General features: G+C 68.3%; 1 protein-coding gene across 1 annotated transcript in view; it reads left to right on the forward strand.

Annotated features, from left to right (window-relative positions):
- MUC5B (mucin 5B, oligomeric mucus/gel-forming) overlaps positions 1–15,618 on the forward strand; it is a 28,481-nt gene extending 12,863 nt beyond the window's left edge. The window contains exons 25-49 of the mRNA XM_088017975.1: positions 74–313; positions 539–695; positions 930–1,058; positions 1,159–1,303; positions 1,396–1,439; positions 1,522–1,746; positions 1,958–9,013; positions 9,126–9,310; positions 9,574–9,745; positions 10,473–10,738; positions 10,947–11,133; positions 11,230–11,455; positions 11,536–11,714; positions 11,783–11,852; positions 12,077–12,177; positions 12,492–12,523; positions 12,815–12,995; positions 13,160–13,264; positions 13,356–13,393; positions 13,896–14,012; positions 14,155–14,241; positions 14,352–14,474; positions 14,659–14,704; positions 14,912–15,020; positions 15,414–15,618. Of these exons, the coding sequence (XP_087874101.1) occupies positions 74–313; positions 539–695; positions 930–1,058; positions 1,159–1,303; positions 1,396–1,439; positions 1,522–1,746; positions 1,958–9,013; positions 9,126–9,310; positions 9,574–9,745; positions 10,473–10,738; positions 10,947–11,133; positions 11,230–11,455; positions 11,536–11,714; positions 11,783–11,852; positions 12,077–12,177; positions 12,492–12,523; positions 12,815–12,995; positions 13,160–13,264; positions 13,356–13,393; positions 13,896–14,012; positions 14,155–14,241; positions 14,352–14,474; positions 14,659–14,704; positions 14,912–15,020; positions 15,414–15,618 (10,425 nt within the window). The remainder of the gene's footprint in view (positions 1–73; positions 314–538; positions 696–929; positions 1,059–1,158; positions 1,304–1,395; positions 1,440–1,521; positions 1,747–1,957; positions 9,014–9,125; positions 9,311–9,573; positions 9,746–10,472; positions 10,739–10,946; positions 11,134–11,229; positions 11,456–11,535; positions 11,715–11,782; positions 11,853–12,076; positions 12,178–12,491; positions 12,524–12,814; positions 12,996–13,159; positions 13,265–13,355; positions 13,394–13,895; positions 14,013–14,154; positions 14,242–14,351; positions 14,475–14,658; positions 14,705–14,911; positions 15,021–15,413) is intronic.

Below are 15,618 nucleotides of genomic sequence, written 5' to 3' on the forward strand. Positions count from 1 at the left end.
GCCGGGCTGGGCTGGGCTCTGGCCACTCCTGCACACACCCTGAGCCCCCCGTGCCGCCGTCCCTGGACTGCAGGGCCGGGTCTGCGGGCTGTGTGGGAACTTTGACGACAACGCCGTCAATGACTTCACCACGCGGAGCCAGTCCGTGGTGAGCAGCGCCCTGGAGTTCGGCAACAGCTGGAAGTTCTCCCCATCCTGCCCTGACGCCCCGGCCCCCAGGGACCCCTGCACCGCCAACCCGTACCGCAAGTCCTGGGCCCAGAAGCAGTGCAGTATCATCAACAGCGCCACCTTCGCCACCTGCCACGCCCACGTATGCGGCCGTTCCCCGGGGCGCCCGGGAAGGAAGGGGCGGGCAGAAGTCGGGGGGCCCGCGTCACTGTCCACCCTTTAGACCAGCCTGTGGTCAGCCCCGGGGGCCCACGCGTCTGCTTTCCCCGGCTCTGAGGGGGAACCGGCCCAGGTTGGGCCATACTGCAGGCCTGACCCCCAGGAGCCCCAGACCCCGAATCCGAAGGCTCTTCCCCCTCCCCCCAAGGTCGACCCCGCCAAGTACTATGAGGCCTGTGTAGGTGACGCGTGCGCCTGTGACTCGGGGGGTGATTGTGAGTGTTTCTGCACGGCGGTGGCCGCCTACGCCCAGGCCTGCCATGACATGGGCGTGTGCGTGTCCTGGCGGACCCCGGACATCTGCCGTGAGTGGGGCTCTGCCGCGGTGGGGAAGGGCAGATGCAGGGGTGGGGCCTGACCCACACATGGTGAGCAAGAGACCCCTGGCGCCCAGGTGCCCATGGGCGTGCCCACGTCTGTGTGCTTACGGACCGGCCAGGCAGGCCGCCGCCGGACAGGAGGGCCTGTGAGGGACCGGCCTTCTGAGGGCGGGGCAGGAAGCAAGGGGTGCACCCTCAGCCTCTCCCCTCTGCGCTTAGCCGTGTTCTGTGACTACTACAACCCCGAGGGCCGGTGTGAGTGGCACTACCAGCCATGCGGGGCGCCCTGCATGAGGACCTGCCGGAACCCGAGCGGCCGCTGTCTGCATGACCTGCCGGGCCTGGAAGGTGAGGGGCAGGGAAGGGCACAGGTGGTGGGGTGACCACCCCGGGCAGCACCCAGCACCTGGCCACGAGGGTGAGTCTTCTCCGCGCTGTGCCCGCCCAGGCTGCTACCCGAAGTGCCCGCCCAGCGAGCCGTTCTTCAGTGAGGCCCAGATGAAGTGCGTGGCCCAGTGCGGGTGCTATGATGAGGACGGGAACTACCACGATGTGGGTACGAGGGTCCCCACGGCAGAGAACTGCCAGAGCTGGTGAGTGGGCGGGCGGTGAGTGGGCTGGGGCACCTCGGAGGGGTGCTCGTGTGGCCGGCAGGCCCTCAGCACTCTCCTCTCCTCCTCCGCAGTGAATGCAGTGCTGGCGGCCTCCAGTGCATGCACAGCCTTGCAGGTAAGGCTGAGGGGCGCCACACAGGGCTGGGGGCTGGGGGCTGGGGGCTGCAAGTGAGCCCTGTGCCGGCCCTGTCTCCCAGCCTGCACCTGCGTCTACAAGGGCAGGACCTACCATTACGAGGACGTCATCTACAACACAACCGACGGGCTCGGCGCCTGCTTGGTAGCCACCTGCGGACACAATGGGACGATCCTGCGCAGGGCTGTGGAATGTCCTGGAACCCCATCCATAAACCCGCCCTTCACCTTCACCACCACCGTGGCCCCGCTCTCCTCGACAGGTGAGCCTGACAGACGCCCTGCTGGTCCTGCCCCTTCCTCCTGAGCCCCAACCCCAGGCAACAGTCTGGGCGGAGCGGGAGGAGGTCAGAGTGGGCGTCCTCGGCGCGACCCACGACCGACGGCCCCAGGTCACCGCTGATCCTGGGCATGGCTGGCAGGGGTGCAGAGCACGCTGATGAGGTCCCCGCCCTCTGCCCCCAGGCTCAGTCCCCACCGTCTCCACCGTGGGCTCAGTCCCCACCGTCTCCACCGTGTGTGTGCATGAGCTCTGCCTCTGGTCCGACTGGTTCGACGGCGGCCCCCCAGAGCCTGGCATGGCAGGTGGGGACTTCGAGACATTTGTGGACCTGAGGCAGAGGGGCTACCAGGTGTGCCTGGCCCCGGCGAGCATCGAGTGCCGGGCACAGAAGCTCCCCGACACCCCGCTGCAGCAGCTGGGCCAGAAGGTGAAGTGCGATGTGGCCCGGGGGCTGACCTGCCTCAACAGAGAGCAGAACCCCCCGCTCTGTCACAACTATGAGCTGCGGGTCCTCTGCTGTGACTACCTGCCCTGCGGCACCTCCCCTGGGGCCACCACCTGGCAGCCACCGGCCAGGTCCCTGTCCACCCCCGCCACGCAGACCCCGCCGGCAGAGCCCACCACGACAGGAAGCCTGGCGCCAAGCAGCTCCCCGGCCTTGACCACAACCTCCTGCCGGCCCCGGTGTCAGTGGACAGAGTGGTTCGACGAGGACTACCCTAAGTCTGAGGAGGCTGGGGGGGACATCGAGTCGTACGACAAGATCAGGAGCGCGGGAGGGGCCATGTGCGAGCAGCCTCTGGACATAGAGTGCCAGGCTGAGAACTTCCCCGGCAGGAGCCCTGCAGAGCTGGGCCAGCGTGTGCTCTGTGACGCCAGCTTCGGCCTGGTGTGCAGGAACGAGGAGCAGGTGGGCCTGTTCAGGATGTGCTACAACTACAGGATCCGCGTGCTCTGCTGCAGCCATGACCACTGCACGGAGCCCACCACCGGGCCACGGACGCAGACCACCGTGCAGAGAACCACAGGGGGCCCCTCCAGGGAGACCCTACCTATCCATACGACTTCCACAGTGATGGGAGCCACAACAGGCACTGTGGCCACCAGCCCCCCGTCCACCCCACCCAGAGAGACACGCACGACCACAGCAAGGACATCGCTGCAAGCCCTGAGAACCACCACGCAGGGCACAACAGGCTGTCAGCCCCAGTGCGAGTGGACAGACTGGTTTGACGTGGACTTCCCAACCTCAGGGGTCGAGGGCGGGGACCTGGAGACCTTTGACAACATCAGGGCTGCCGGGGGCATGCTGTGCGAGGAGCCCCAGAAGATCGAGTGCCGCGCAGAGAACTACCCTGAGGTCAGCATCGACCAGATCGGACAGGTGCTGAGCTGCAGCCTGCACGTGGGGCTGGTGTGCAAGAACCAGGACCAGAAGGGGCCTTTCAACATGTGCTTCAACTACAACGTCCGTGTGTTCTGCTGCCACCCAACCCCACACTGCCCCAGCACTGGGGGCCCCACGTCGCCAACCACAGCATCTGGCCAGACCCATGCCTCCTCCCCTGGGACCACCCAGGAGTTCCCTGTCTCCACCACCCAGATGCTTGCGACCCCTGCCAGGACCACAGAGAGGGTCTCCAGCCCCAGTCCCTCTGCCTCCCTGAGGACCCCAACGGCCACCACCAAACCCACCTCATCCAGTGCACCCACCACGGTCCCCGTGGTGACCTCCAGCACGTGGATCCCCCCAGGGTCCACGCCCAGCACGGCCACCCTCGGGACCACGCTGGTCTCCACGGTCCCGCCGCCCAGCTCCACCACGCACTCCCTGGCCACCTCGTCCTCCACGGGCTGCAGCCCACGGTGCACGTGGACAGACTGGTTCGACGAGGACTACCCCATACCGGGCCTGGATGGCGGGGACTTCGAGACCTTCTCGGTTCTCCGCTCAGCGGGGCACGACTTCTGCCAGCGCCCCCGGGACATCCAGTGCCGATCGGAAAAGGCACCGGACGCGCGTCTGGAGGACTTGGGCCAGGTGGTCCAGTGCAACGTGAGCTTCGGGCTGGTGTGCCGCAACCGTGAGCAGCCGGGGCCCCTGCCCTACTGCCACAACTACCACGTGCGCGTGCTCTGCTGTGAGGACGCTGGCCACTGCACCAGCACCACGGCCACGGGGGCCACCACGCCATCCCCAGCGACGTCCACCACGGGGGCCACCACGCCGTCCCCAGGCATGCCCACCACGGGGGCCACCACGCCATCCCCAGCGACGCCCACCACGGGGGTCACCACGCTGTCCCCAGAGACGCCCACCACGGGGGCCACCATGCCATCCCCAGGGACGCCCACCACGGGGGCCACCACGCCATCCCCAGCGACACCCACCACGGGGGCCACCACGCCGTCCCAAGGCACGCCCACCACGGGGGCCACCACGCTGTCCCCAGGCACGCCCACCACGGGGGCCACCACGTCGTCCCCAGCGACGCCCACCACGGGGGCCACCATGCCGTCCCCAGGCACGCCCACCATGGGGGCCACCACGCCGTCCCCAGTGACACCCACCAGGGGGGCCACCACGCCGTCCCCAGTGACGCCCACCACGGGGGCCACCACGCCGTCCCCAGGCACGCCCACCACGGGGGCCACCACGCCGTCCCCAGCGACGCCCACCACGGGGGCCACCATGCCGTCCCCAGTCACGCCCACCACGGGGGCCACCATGCCATCCCCAGTGACACCCACCGAGCGGGCCAACACGCCATCCCCAGGCACACCCACCACGGGGGCCACTACGCCGTCCCCAGTGACACCCACCACGGGGGCCACCATGCCGTCCCCAGGCACGCCCACCACGGGGGCCACCACGCCGTCCCCAGCGACACCCACCACGGGGGCCACCACGCCGTCCCCAGCGACGCCCACCACGGGGGCCACCACGCCGTCCCCAGCGACGCCCACCACGGGGGCCACCACGCCGTCCCCAGTGACGCCCACCACGGGGGCCACCACTCCGTCCCCAGGCACGCCCACCACGGGGGCCACCACGCCGTCCTCAGCGACGTCCACCACGGGGGCCACCATGCTGTCCCCAGGCACGCCCACCACAGGGGCCACCATGCCATCCCCAGTGACACCCACCAAGCGGGCCAACACGCCATCCCCAGGCACGCCCACCACGGGGGCCACCACGCCGTCCCCAGCGACGCCCACCACGGGGGCCACCACTCCGTCCCCAGGCACGCCCACCACGGGGGCCACCACGCCGTCCTCAGCGACGTCCACCACGGGGGCCACCATGCTGTCCCCAGGCACGCCCACCACAGGGGCCACCATGCCATCCCCAGTGACACCCACCAAGCGGGCCAACACGCCATCCCCAGGCACGCCCACCACGGGGGCCACCACGCCGTCCCCAGTGATGCCCACCATGGGGGCCACCACACTGTCCCCAGCTACGCCCACCACGGGGGCCACCATGCCGTCCCCAGCGACACCCACCACGGGGGCCACCATGCCGTCCCCAGCGACACCCACCACGGGGGCCACCACGCCGTCCCCAGCGACGTCCACCAAGCAGGCCAACACGCCGTCCCCAGGCACGCCCACCACTAGGGCCACCACACCATTCCACTCCGTGCCCATCATCCAGGTCTCCACGGCCTCCACACTCAGCCCCCACAGCAGTGCGTCCACATCCTGGCACCCCAAGACCTCGCCTGGACCCCCCAGTGCCGTGCCCAGCACAGTCCTGGCCACCTCCAGCACAGGGCCCAGCCCCAGAGCCTCCCTATCACCCCCCACGCCCGCGGCCACCAGCTCTCCGCCCGGCACCACCTTGGGTCTCTTTACGACCACCTCCAGGGCCATGGAACCCACAGGCAAGATCAAGACCTCCCTGCCTGTGACCTCCAGCCAGACACAGGCCCCCACGTCCCCCGTGGCCGGGTCCACGGCCTGTGAGCCCCGCTGTGCCTGGACAGACTGGCTAGACGAGAGCTACCCGGTGCCGGGGGCCTCTGGTGGGGACTTCGAGACCTACGCCAACCTCCGGGCCATGGGCAAAGCCATCTGCAAGCAGCCGCTGGAGCTGCAGTGCCGGGCAGAGGGGCGGCCAGAGACGCCTCTGCAGGAGCTGGGCCAGGTGGTGCGCTGCAGCCTAGAGGATGGCCTGGTGTGCCGCAATCAGGACCAGGCTGGCCTGTTCAAGATGTGCCTCAACTACCACATCCGCGTGCTCTGCTGTGAGGACTACAGCCACTGCCCCAGCACCCTGGCCACCACGGTGGTCAGCTCGCAGGGCACCAGCCCGGGTCTGACCCTCATGCCGGCCACCAGCACAATGGCCTCCAGTTCTACGGCCCCCAGCACTGGCCAGACTGCGGCCACCTCCACGTGCCAGCCCACCTGCCACTGGACCACCTGGCTGGACAGTGACCAGCCCCTGCCCGGCCGCTACGGGGGTGACATCGAGACCTACTACCACATCCAGGATGCTGGCAGCCAGCTCTGTGCGGAGCCCGAGGCCATCGAGTGCCAGGCTGTGCTCTACCCGAACGTGCCCGTGGGGCGGCTGGGCCAGGACGTGAGGTGTGACGTGAACTACGGGCTCATCTGTAGGAACAACTGGCAGAAGGGGGGCCGCACCTGCCTCAACTACCACATCCGCGTGCTCTGCTGTGAGGACAAGAGCCCCTGTACCAGTTCCCCGGCCACGGAGCCCACCAGCACCAGCACTCGACAAAGGTCATCGGGGGTCACTGGGCTGCAGGCCACGACCACCCACCCCTCCTCCCCCGGGACCACCCTGGGGGACACTAGCCCCACCTCCCAGACAGGCCCCTCCTCCCCTGGGACCACCCTGAGCGTCACCAGCCTCACCTCCCAGACAGGACCCTCCTCCCCTGGGACCACCCTGGGGGTCACTAGCCTCACCTCCCAGACAGGCCCCTCCTCCCCCGGGACCACCCTGGGGGTCACTAGCCCCACCTCCCAGACAGGACCCTCCTCCTCTGGGACCACCCTGAGGGTCACCAGCCCCACCTCCCAGACAGGCCCCTCCTCCCCCGGGACCACCCTGAGGGTCACCAGCCCCACCTCCCAGACAGGCCCCTCCTCCCCCGGGACCACCCTGGGGGTCACCAGCCTCACCTCCCAGACAGGACCCTCCTCCCCCGGGACCACCCTGAGGGTCACCAGCCTCACCTCCCAGACAGGACCCTCCTCCCCCGGGACCACCCTGAGGGTCACCAGCCCCACCTCCCAGCCAGGACCCTCTTCCCCCAGAACCACCCTGAGGGTCATGAGCCCCACCTCCCAGACAGGACCCTCTTCCCCGGGGACCACCCTGAGCGTCACCAGCCCCACCTCCCAGACAGGCCCCTCCTCCCCCGGGACCACCCTGGGGGTCACTAGCCCCACCCCCCAGCCAGGACCCTCCTCCCCCGGGACCACCCTGAGGGTCACGAGCCCCACCTCCCAGACAGGACGCTCCTCCCCCGGGACCACCCTGAGGGTCACGAGCCCCACCTCCCAGACAGGACCCTCTTCCCCGGGGACCACCCTGGGGGTCACCAGCCCCACCTCCCAGACAGGACCCTCCTCCCCCGGGACCACCCTGAGGGTCACGAGCCCCACCTCCCAGACAGGACGCTCCTCCCCCGGGACCACCCTGGGGGTCACTAGCCCCACCTCCCAGCCAGGACCCTCCTCCCCGAGGACCACCCTGAGGGTCACTAGCCCCACCTCCCAGACAGGACCCTCCTCCCCCGGGACCACCCTGAGGGTCACGAGCCCCACCTCCCAGACAGGCCCCTCCTCCCCCGGGACCACCCTGAGGGTCACTAGCCCCACCTCCCAGCCAGGACCCTCCTCCCCTGGGACCACCCTGAGGGTCACTAGCCCCACCTCCCAGACAGGCCCCTCCTCCCCTGGGACCACCCTGAGGGTCACTAGCCCCACCTCCCAGACAGGCCCCTCCTCCCCTGGGACCACGCTGAGGATCACTAGCCCCACCTCCCAGACAGGACCCCCCTCCCCTGGGACCACCCAGGGGGTCCCTGTCTCCACCACCCAGACGCTTGCTTCCCCTGCCAGGACCACAGAGAGGGTCTCCAGCCCCAGTCCCTCTGCCTCCATGAGGACCCCGATGGCCACCACCAAGCCCTCCTCACCCAGTGCACCCACCACAGTCCCTGTGGTGACCTCTAGCACGTGGATCCCCCCAGGGTCCACGCCCAGCACGGCCACCCTCGGGACCACGCTGGTCTCCACGGTCCCGCCGCCCAGCTCCACCACGCACTCCCTGGCCACCTCGTCCTCCACGGGCTGCAGCCCACGGTGCACGTGGACAGACTGGTTCGACGAGGACTACCCCATACCGGGCCTGGATGGCGGGGACTTCGAGACCTTCTCGGTTTTCCGCTCAGCGGGGCACGACTTCTGCCAGCGCCCCCGGGACATCCAGTGCCGATCGGAAAAGGCGCCGGACGCGCGTCTGGAGGACTTGGGCCAGGTGGTCCAGTGCAACGTGAGCTTCGGGCTGGTGTGCCGCAACCGTGAGCAGCCGGGGCCCCTGCCCTACTGCCACAACTACCACGTGCGCGTGCTCTGCTGTGAGGACGCTGGCCACTGCACCAGCACCACGGCCACGGGAGCTACTACACCATCCCCAGCGACGTCCACCACGGGGACCACCACGCCATCCCCAGGCACGCCCACCACGGGGGCCACCACGCCGTCCCCAGCGACGCCCACCACGGGGGTCACCACGCCGTCCCCAGAGACGCCCACCACGGGGGCCACCACGCCGTCCCCTGGAACGCCCACCATGGGGGCCACCACGCCATCCCCAGCAACACCCACCACGGGGGCCACCACGCCATTCCACTCCATGCCCATCATCCAGGTCTCCACGGCCTCCACACTCAGCCCCCACAGCAGTGCGTCCACATCCTGGCACCCCAAGACCTCGCCTGGACCCCCCAGTGCCGTGCCCAGCACAGTCCTGGCCACCTCCAGCACAGGGCCCAGCCCTAGAGCCTCCCTATCACCCCCCACGCCCGCGGCCACCAGCTCTCCGCCCGGCACCACCTTGGGCCTCTCCACGGCCATCTCCAGGGCCACGGCCACCCACACCTTGCCACCAGTGACAGTGACCACGGTGTCCACATCTGTCTTCAGCACCACGGGGACCCCCGTGTCCCCCAGCTGGAACTTCACCACCCGCTGCCTCTGCCGGGCGTTCGGGCAGCTCTTCTCACCTGGTGAGTGGAGGAGCCCATCATTCCCTGCCCAGTGTCCACCTTGCGCACTGTGCCTCCCGACCTCTCCGGAGCTGACGCTGCCATGTCTGACTTGGTGATTCTCTCTTCACAGGGGACGTGGTCTACAATAAGACAGACGGTGCGGGCTGCTCCTTCTATGCCATCTGCAACCAGCACTGCGACATTGACCGCTTCCAGGACACCTGCCCCACCTCTTCGCCCCCAGAGTCCTCTTCGGCCCCCATGACCTCACCCTCCCAGTCTCAGGGCTGCAACCTCATCGTCCCTCCCCGAAAGGTGCACCTCCTGCCTGTGCTGTGTGCCTGGTTGGGGCACCGATGGTGGGCCCAGCCCGGCCCGGGGTCGCTGTGGCCCCCTTGAGCCCTCCACGGCAGCTCTGGCTGGAGGAAGGCACTCGGGGTTCAGGATGGGATGGCACCGGGAGTGGCCAGGACACAGGGCAGCTCTGCCCCAGGAAGGCGGGACCTGAGGCTGTGGCAGGGCGGTGGGGGCAGGTCTCGTGGTCCTAGTTGGTGAGCATCTCGCCCACTCTCCCCCAGGTGAACGAGTCCTGGACCCTGTCGGACTGCACGGTGGCTCGGTGTGAGGGCCACAACCGTATGGTCCTGCTGGGGCGGAAGCCAGTGGCCAGCATCCACTGCGTGAACGGACACCCTCCGGTCAAAGTGTCGCAGGAGAGCGAGCCATGTGACTTCCACTTTGAGTGCGAGTGTAAGTGGTGGCGGGGTGAGGGGCGGCCGCTCTGGGCAGAGGGCATCGGTGGGGGGGCACGCGGGAGCCAGGGCCGCGGCACATGGTGCCGGCCAGAGAGGGTGACACGCCTCCACAGCAGGGGGAAGGCCCAGGTTTGCTGAGCCCACCCGCACGGCAGCCTCTGTGGCTGGAAGGGGGCCCGGGCTCGGGGGGCTGTTATCCCAGGGATTCCTGAGCGTCCCTCCTGGAGCTTCCTGCGGGGAGAGCTTCTAGCCTGGCCCCTGGATGGTATGGGTGTCAGGTTCCAGGAGGAAGTGAGAGCCACACACGGGGGTCAAAACATCAGCAATGACCAACTCTCTCTGGAGGCTGCAGGGAGGGCCCTTCCTGCCTTCTCAGCTTTGGGGGCTCCAGGCGTCCGGGACTTGTGGCTGTGAGCCTCCAGCCACGGCCTCTTCCCGTGGCCGCTCCTCTCTCTCCTGCAAGGACACTTGTCACTGGGTTAGGGCCATCTGGGTGATCCTGGCTGGTGTCATCTCGGGGTCCTTAATCACAGACACAAAGATCTTTTCCCAGTTGAGGGCACATTCTCAGGGTCTGGTTGGACATGGGGATGCGCCTTTGGGGCCACCATGCAACCCACTCCACCCCCTTTTATAAAAAAGGGCAGCTGGGGCCCAGGGGGCTCCCCTAAGGTGGCCATTTTGGAGTGGCGCTGGGTGAGGGGACCGTCCATGCCCCACAGGCTCCTGCAGTGGCTGGGGGGACTCGTACTACACCACCTTCGATGGCACTTCCTACTCCTTTCGGGACAACTGCACCCACGTGCTCATGAAGGAAATCACCCCACGCTATGGGAACCTCAGCATCTACATGAACAACTACTACTGCGGGCCCACCAGGGCCACCACGGCCTCCGCCCACTGTCCCCGTGCCCTCAGCATCCACTACAAGTCCATGGAGGTCATCCTCACCACCAGCACCGGCACACGCGGGCAGGAGCAGAGCCTGGTGAGTGGCCGTGCCCCGGCATCACCAGGGAAGGCCCGCGGGCCCGGAGGTCAGCTCCCAGAGGCGCCTGGGGCAGGGACCCGAGCATGGCCGACGGGGACCCCAGGTCCCAAGGGGAGCATCTGCACTTCGGGGTGTGAGGCCGAGCCCTGAAGGCAGGCCCTGCTGCCCCAACACCCAGTCATGGATCCCCCCGACACATCCCCAGATCCTGTTCGACCAAATCCCAGTGAGCTTGGGCTTCAGCAAGAATGGCGTGAGTGTGTCGGTGATGGGGACGACCATGATGGGCATCGACATCCCTGCCATTGGTGTGAACATCACCTTCAACGGGCACATCTTCCACATCCAGCTGTCCTACAACCGCTTCAGCCACAACACCGAGGGCCAGTGCGGTGCGTGGGGGCCAGGGGCGCCCCGGCCACAGCCACTCAGCACGGGTGGGGAGAGGGGAGGGGGGAGAGCTTGACCTTGCTGCCCCACCGCCCCAGGCACCTGCACCAACAGCCAGACGGACGACTGCCGCCAGCCCGACGGCACCATGGCCCCCACCTGCCAAGACATGGCCCACCGCTGGCTGGTCCCGGAGAGAGGCCGGGAGGCCTGCTGGGCACCTACCCGCCCGCCCCCGACGGCTGGCCCCGCGCCCTCAGCACCCAGCACGCCCGCCTCCTCCCCGTGCCCCCCCGCGCCCCTCTGCGAACTGCTACGGAGCCCGTGAGTCGCTCCTGTGGGTCTGGTGGTTGTGGGGCGGCGGGCTGCTCCCCGCCCCGGCCTCTGACCGCCCCTTCCCGCAGGCTCTTCGCAGAGTGCCACGCCCTCATCCCACCGGACCCGTTCGTCAGCTCCTGCGTCAGGGACGGCTGCCAGGCCGACCGCCCCGGGGCGCCCTGCGGGAGCCTGGAGGCCTACGCAGCGCTCTGCCGCACCCGGGGCGCCTGCCCCAACTGGCGGAACGCCACCAGCGGGCTGTGCGGTGAGTCAGGGCGGCCCCGGGCGCTCCGGCCCCCTCGGCCCACCTGACTCCTGTCTCTGTGACCCCAGACTTCACCTGCCCGCCCGACAAGGTGTACCAGCCCTGTGGCCCTGCACAGCCCACGTCCTGCGACTCCAGGTAAAGCCTGCCTGAAGGGTATGTGGCGTGCCGGGAGGGTCTGCGACTCCCCCCCAAGCCTCAGGTCCCTGGGGCTTCCTTCCCTGTACGCCGACCTCTGACCCCCGACTCCAGGCCCTGGGCGGCTGGTCAACACAGCTCTCTGCCATGCCTTCTGCCCTTCCCGCCCCCGGACTGCCACTTCCATGGCTCGAGGGTCCCAGGGATGCCCTCCTTGCTTGCAGGAGCCAGAGCAGAGTGGGCAGCGGGCTGGTAGAAGGCTGCTTCTGCCCCGACGGACACACCCTCTTCAACACACACACGAATGTCTGCGTGCGCGAGTGCGGTGAGCATGGCCCCAGTGGCCCTGATCCCGGAGCTGCTGCAGAGCCAGAGGCCGAGGGCCTGGGGTGGGAAGACCCTCTAGCGGGAGACCATCCCTCCCGGGTGCTCGCTCTCCTAGCCCAGTGCCCACCCTGAAGGTGCAGTGTGGCCATGACACCGAGTCCTCCGGGGGCTTCTGTCCCCAGCAGGAAGAAGAGCCCCGGCTGGGGGTGGGGTGGCCAGGCCTGCAAGGACATGTCCTAGGGCCTGTGGTCTCTGCCCACTGGGTCCGGGACCCCGCACGCCAACTGAATCCCCTTTCTTCTTCCCTTCCAGCCTGTGTGGGACCAGATGGGTTTCCCAAATCCGTGAGTGTTCTGCCCCCCAGCTACCTGCCCCCTGGCTTGAGCAGAGGGAGGGAGGGCCCCGTCTCAGGGCAGCCTGCTCTGCCGGGGCAGCCCCTGCGGAGTGCTGGCATGGGGCACCCCGGTGTGAGACACACCCCTGTCCCATGGGTGCTCCAGAGATGGCAGCTTGAGTGGGAGGCTGAGGGCTGAGCTGGCCACACTGAGGGTGGGGCCTTCCCTGCTGCTGGAGGCAGCCCAAGAGGCCAGGGCCCTGTCCAGGAGTCTCCAGGGACCCTAACTGCTCTGTTCCAGCCTGGGGAGCGGTGGGTCAGCAACTGCCAGGACTGCAAGTGCCACGAGGGCTCCATGTCAGTGCAGTGCACCCCCGTGCAGTGCGAGGTCCTGGAGCGGCCCCCGCAGTGCAGCCGGGTGGGCTTTGTGGCTGAGACCAGGCCTCTGGCCAACAACTCATGCTGTCTGCAGACGCTGTGCGGTGAGCCCTGTGCCCCACCGGCCGGAGGGTGACAGGGTGGGGGGAGCTGCGGGGCCGAGGAGTGGCTGAGGCTGGACCAGTGTGGTGGGAAAATGAGGCCGCCGACCTCTGGTGTGCCCTGGTACAGTGAGGGGCCCCCTGACGGCACCCCGACCCTCCCACAGTCTGCGACACGACCACCTGCCCCCAGAGCCCACCCAAATGTGGGCCGGGAGAGGAGCTGATCCGCACCCAGGAGGAGGGTGATTGCTGCCCCACCTTCATCTGCCGTGAGTGGGGCTGGGGGCTCGGCGGCGGGGGAGTGTCGGAGCCCTTCCTCCCCACCAGTCGGGCAGGTGCTCAGCTCCTCTTTCCTTCCAGAACCTCAGCTGTGTTACCACAATCACACCGCCTATGGGGTAAGGGCTCAGCCGCTGGGCGGCTGAGTGGGATGAGTCGCAGTGGGTGGGGCCCCAGGCTCAGCTCATCCACATGGGACCTCCACCCCTCATCTGCACATGCCCGGCCCCGCCTGCACCCTCCTGCAGGACAGGGGATAAGTGTGGGGGCTCCGGTCCCTTTAGAGCCATGTGGGGACACGGGCGAGGGGGACAAGGGGGCAGCCCTGTCTGTCGAGCGCCTGGGGGCGTTGCTGGCTTGGGGCGTCCCAGGAGCTTCCTCATGGCAAGAGTTTTGGGGTGGGACCGTGCCCTCCCAGCCCCTCCAGCCGGCCTGGGGTCCTGCCTCTGCCCTGGTCTGTGCTTAGCCAGGGGCACAAGCATAATTCCATCTGAAGAAGGAAGAACCTGCTCTCTGTAGGTCTCCCCTTCTCCCAGCCCACCCAGCTGCAGGGAGGGGTCCTGGCCCTGGGGCCTCCGCCACTGTCCTCAATGTCACCTCCACTTACCCCGTCCACTGCAGATCGGTGCAACCTTCCCATCCGGCACTCCCTGCCACACGTGCACCTGCCTGTCCGGGGACACCCAGGGCCCAATCGTGCAGTGTGAGGAGGACACCTGTAACACTACCTGTCGCCAGGTAAGCCCTCCTGGGCACACCCAGCCCTGGGCAGGGATGGCTTCACGGGGGCCGGGTTGCCAAGGAGGTCGCTGGGCCCTTAGGGTGTGGATGGGAGGGCAGGAGGGCTGGGGGTAGCCATGGAACCACCCCTGTCCCTCAGGGCTACGAGTACTGGAAGGTGGCCGGACAATGCTGTGGGGAGTGCGTGCAGACAGCTTGTCCCACGGAGCATGGCTGGCTGGTGCAGGTACGAGGGGGTTTGGTCTCAGCCCCCCAGCCGGGAGACCCTTCCTTTCGGCCCCTCTCAGCTCACCAGATAATTCCCTGCGAGCCTCCACCTTCCCCGTTGCATTTCAGCCCAACGAGACCTGGGTCAACAGCCTCGTGGACAACTGCACGGAGTACCGCTGCGAGGTCAAGAACGGGCTCCACGTGCTCACTGCGAGGCCCACGCCCTGCCCGGACGTGTCCAGCTGCCAGGTGTGTCCTGGGGCTCGGGCTGCCCCACAGCAGAGGCCTGACCCGACCCAGCCCAGCTTCTCGGCCGGGACCCCCACCGCCCCGGAGGCCCTGCCCACGTCTCCACCGGGAGGCCCTGCCCCCCACCGCCCCGGAGGCCCCGCCCCGCCCCGAGCCGGCCCTCTCTCTCCCCCTCCCCCTTCAGGGCATCCTCAGGAAAACCGGCTGCTGTTACTCCTGTGAGGAAGTGGGTAAGTCAAGGCCCGCCTACCCGCCCTCCACCTCCGCCCAGTCTCCAACCAGTCTCCATCCGTTGATTTCTGCCCCAAGCTGCCCTTGGCCCCAGGGCGCCACCCTGAGCGCAGGGCTTGGGAGGGTGGCGTGTGGGGAGCGGCCCCAGGTCGGGGTCCTCAGAGGTCCCTTCCCACACCTCCACCGTCTTTCCTCCGTCTGCCCAGACAAGTGCCAAGTCCGCGTCAACAGAACCATCCTGACACACCAGGACTGTGCCACCCGGGCCCCGGTCAACCTCACGTTCTGCAGGGGCTCATGCCCCGGAGTGTCCAAGTGAGCGAGGCCTGCGCCCCTCCCGAGAGGCCCCTCCCCACCCCACACTGCCCTGGCTTCGCCAGGTGTGAGCAGTGCGCTTAAAGAGCAGAAGGACCGGTGCAGGGCTGGCTCAAGACCCAGGGAAGGTTCCCCCGGGGGGGAGGGTCCGGCCGGGTCAGCAAGTTCTGTGAGCTGGTTCCAAGACAAGAGGGGGCCTGGCACGGGAAGGTCAGAGTTCAGTGACCCTGAGCACTGTCCCAGGCCAGGTCAGAGAAGCCCCTAGTGCTCGGAGGATGAGCCCCGGGCTGCCGGGAGTGGGTGGGGGCCATTGGCTCCAGACCCCAGAGACACCAGGAGCTCGGGGGCTGGGGCTGGACAAGGTGGGTCCTGAGGGCGGCCCTGCGTCTGCAGGTACTCCATGGAGGCCCAGGCTATGGAGCACCAGTGCACCTGCTGCCAGGACGCAGGTGTTCATGAGGAGGTGGTGACCATGCAGTGTCCCGACGGGACTGCCATCCAGCGCACCTACACCCACGTGGACAAGTGCAGGTGTACCTCATCCTGCGCCCGCTCGCCCGAGGCTCCTGAGGACAGCACCCCCATCTTCCTGACCTAG

This window comes from Eumetopias jubatus, unplaced genomic scaffold, assembly GCF_037043125.1.
Source record: "Eumetopias jubatus isolate StellerSeaLion01/CBP00866 unplaced genomic scaffold, mEumJub1_p1.0 scaffold_13, whole genome shotgun sequence".
In the NCBI taxonomy this organism is placed as follows: domain Eukaryota; kingdom Metazoa; phylum Chordata; class Mammalia; order Carnivora; family Otariidae; genus Eumetopias; species Eumetopias jubatus.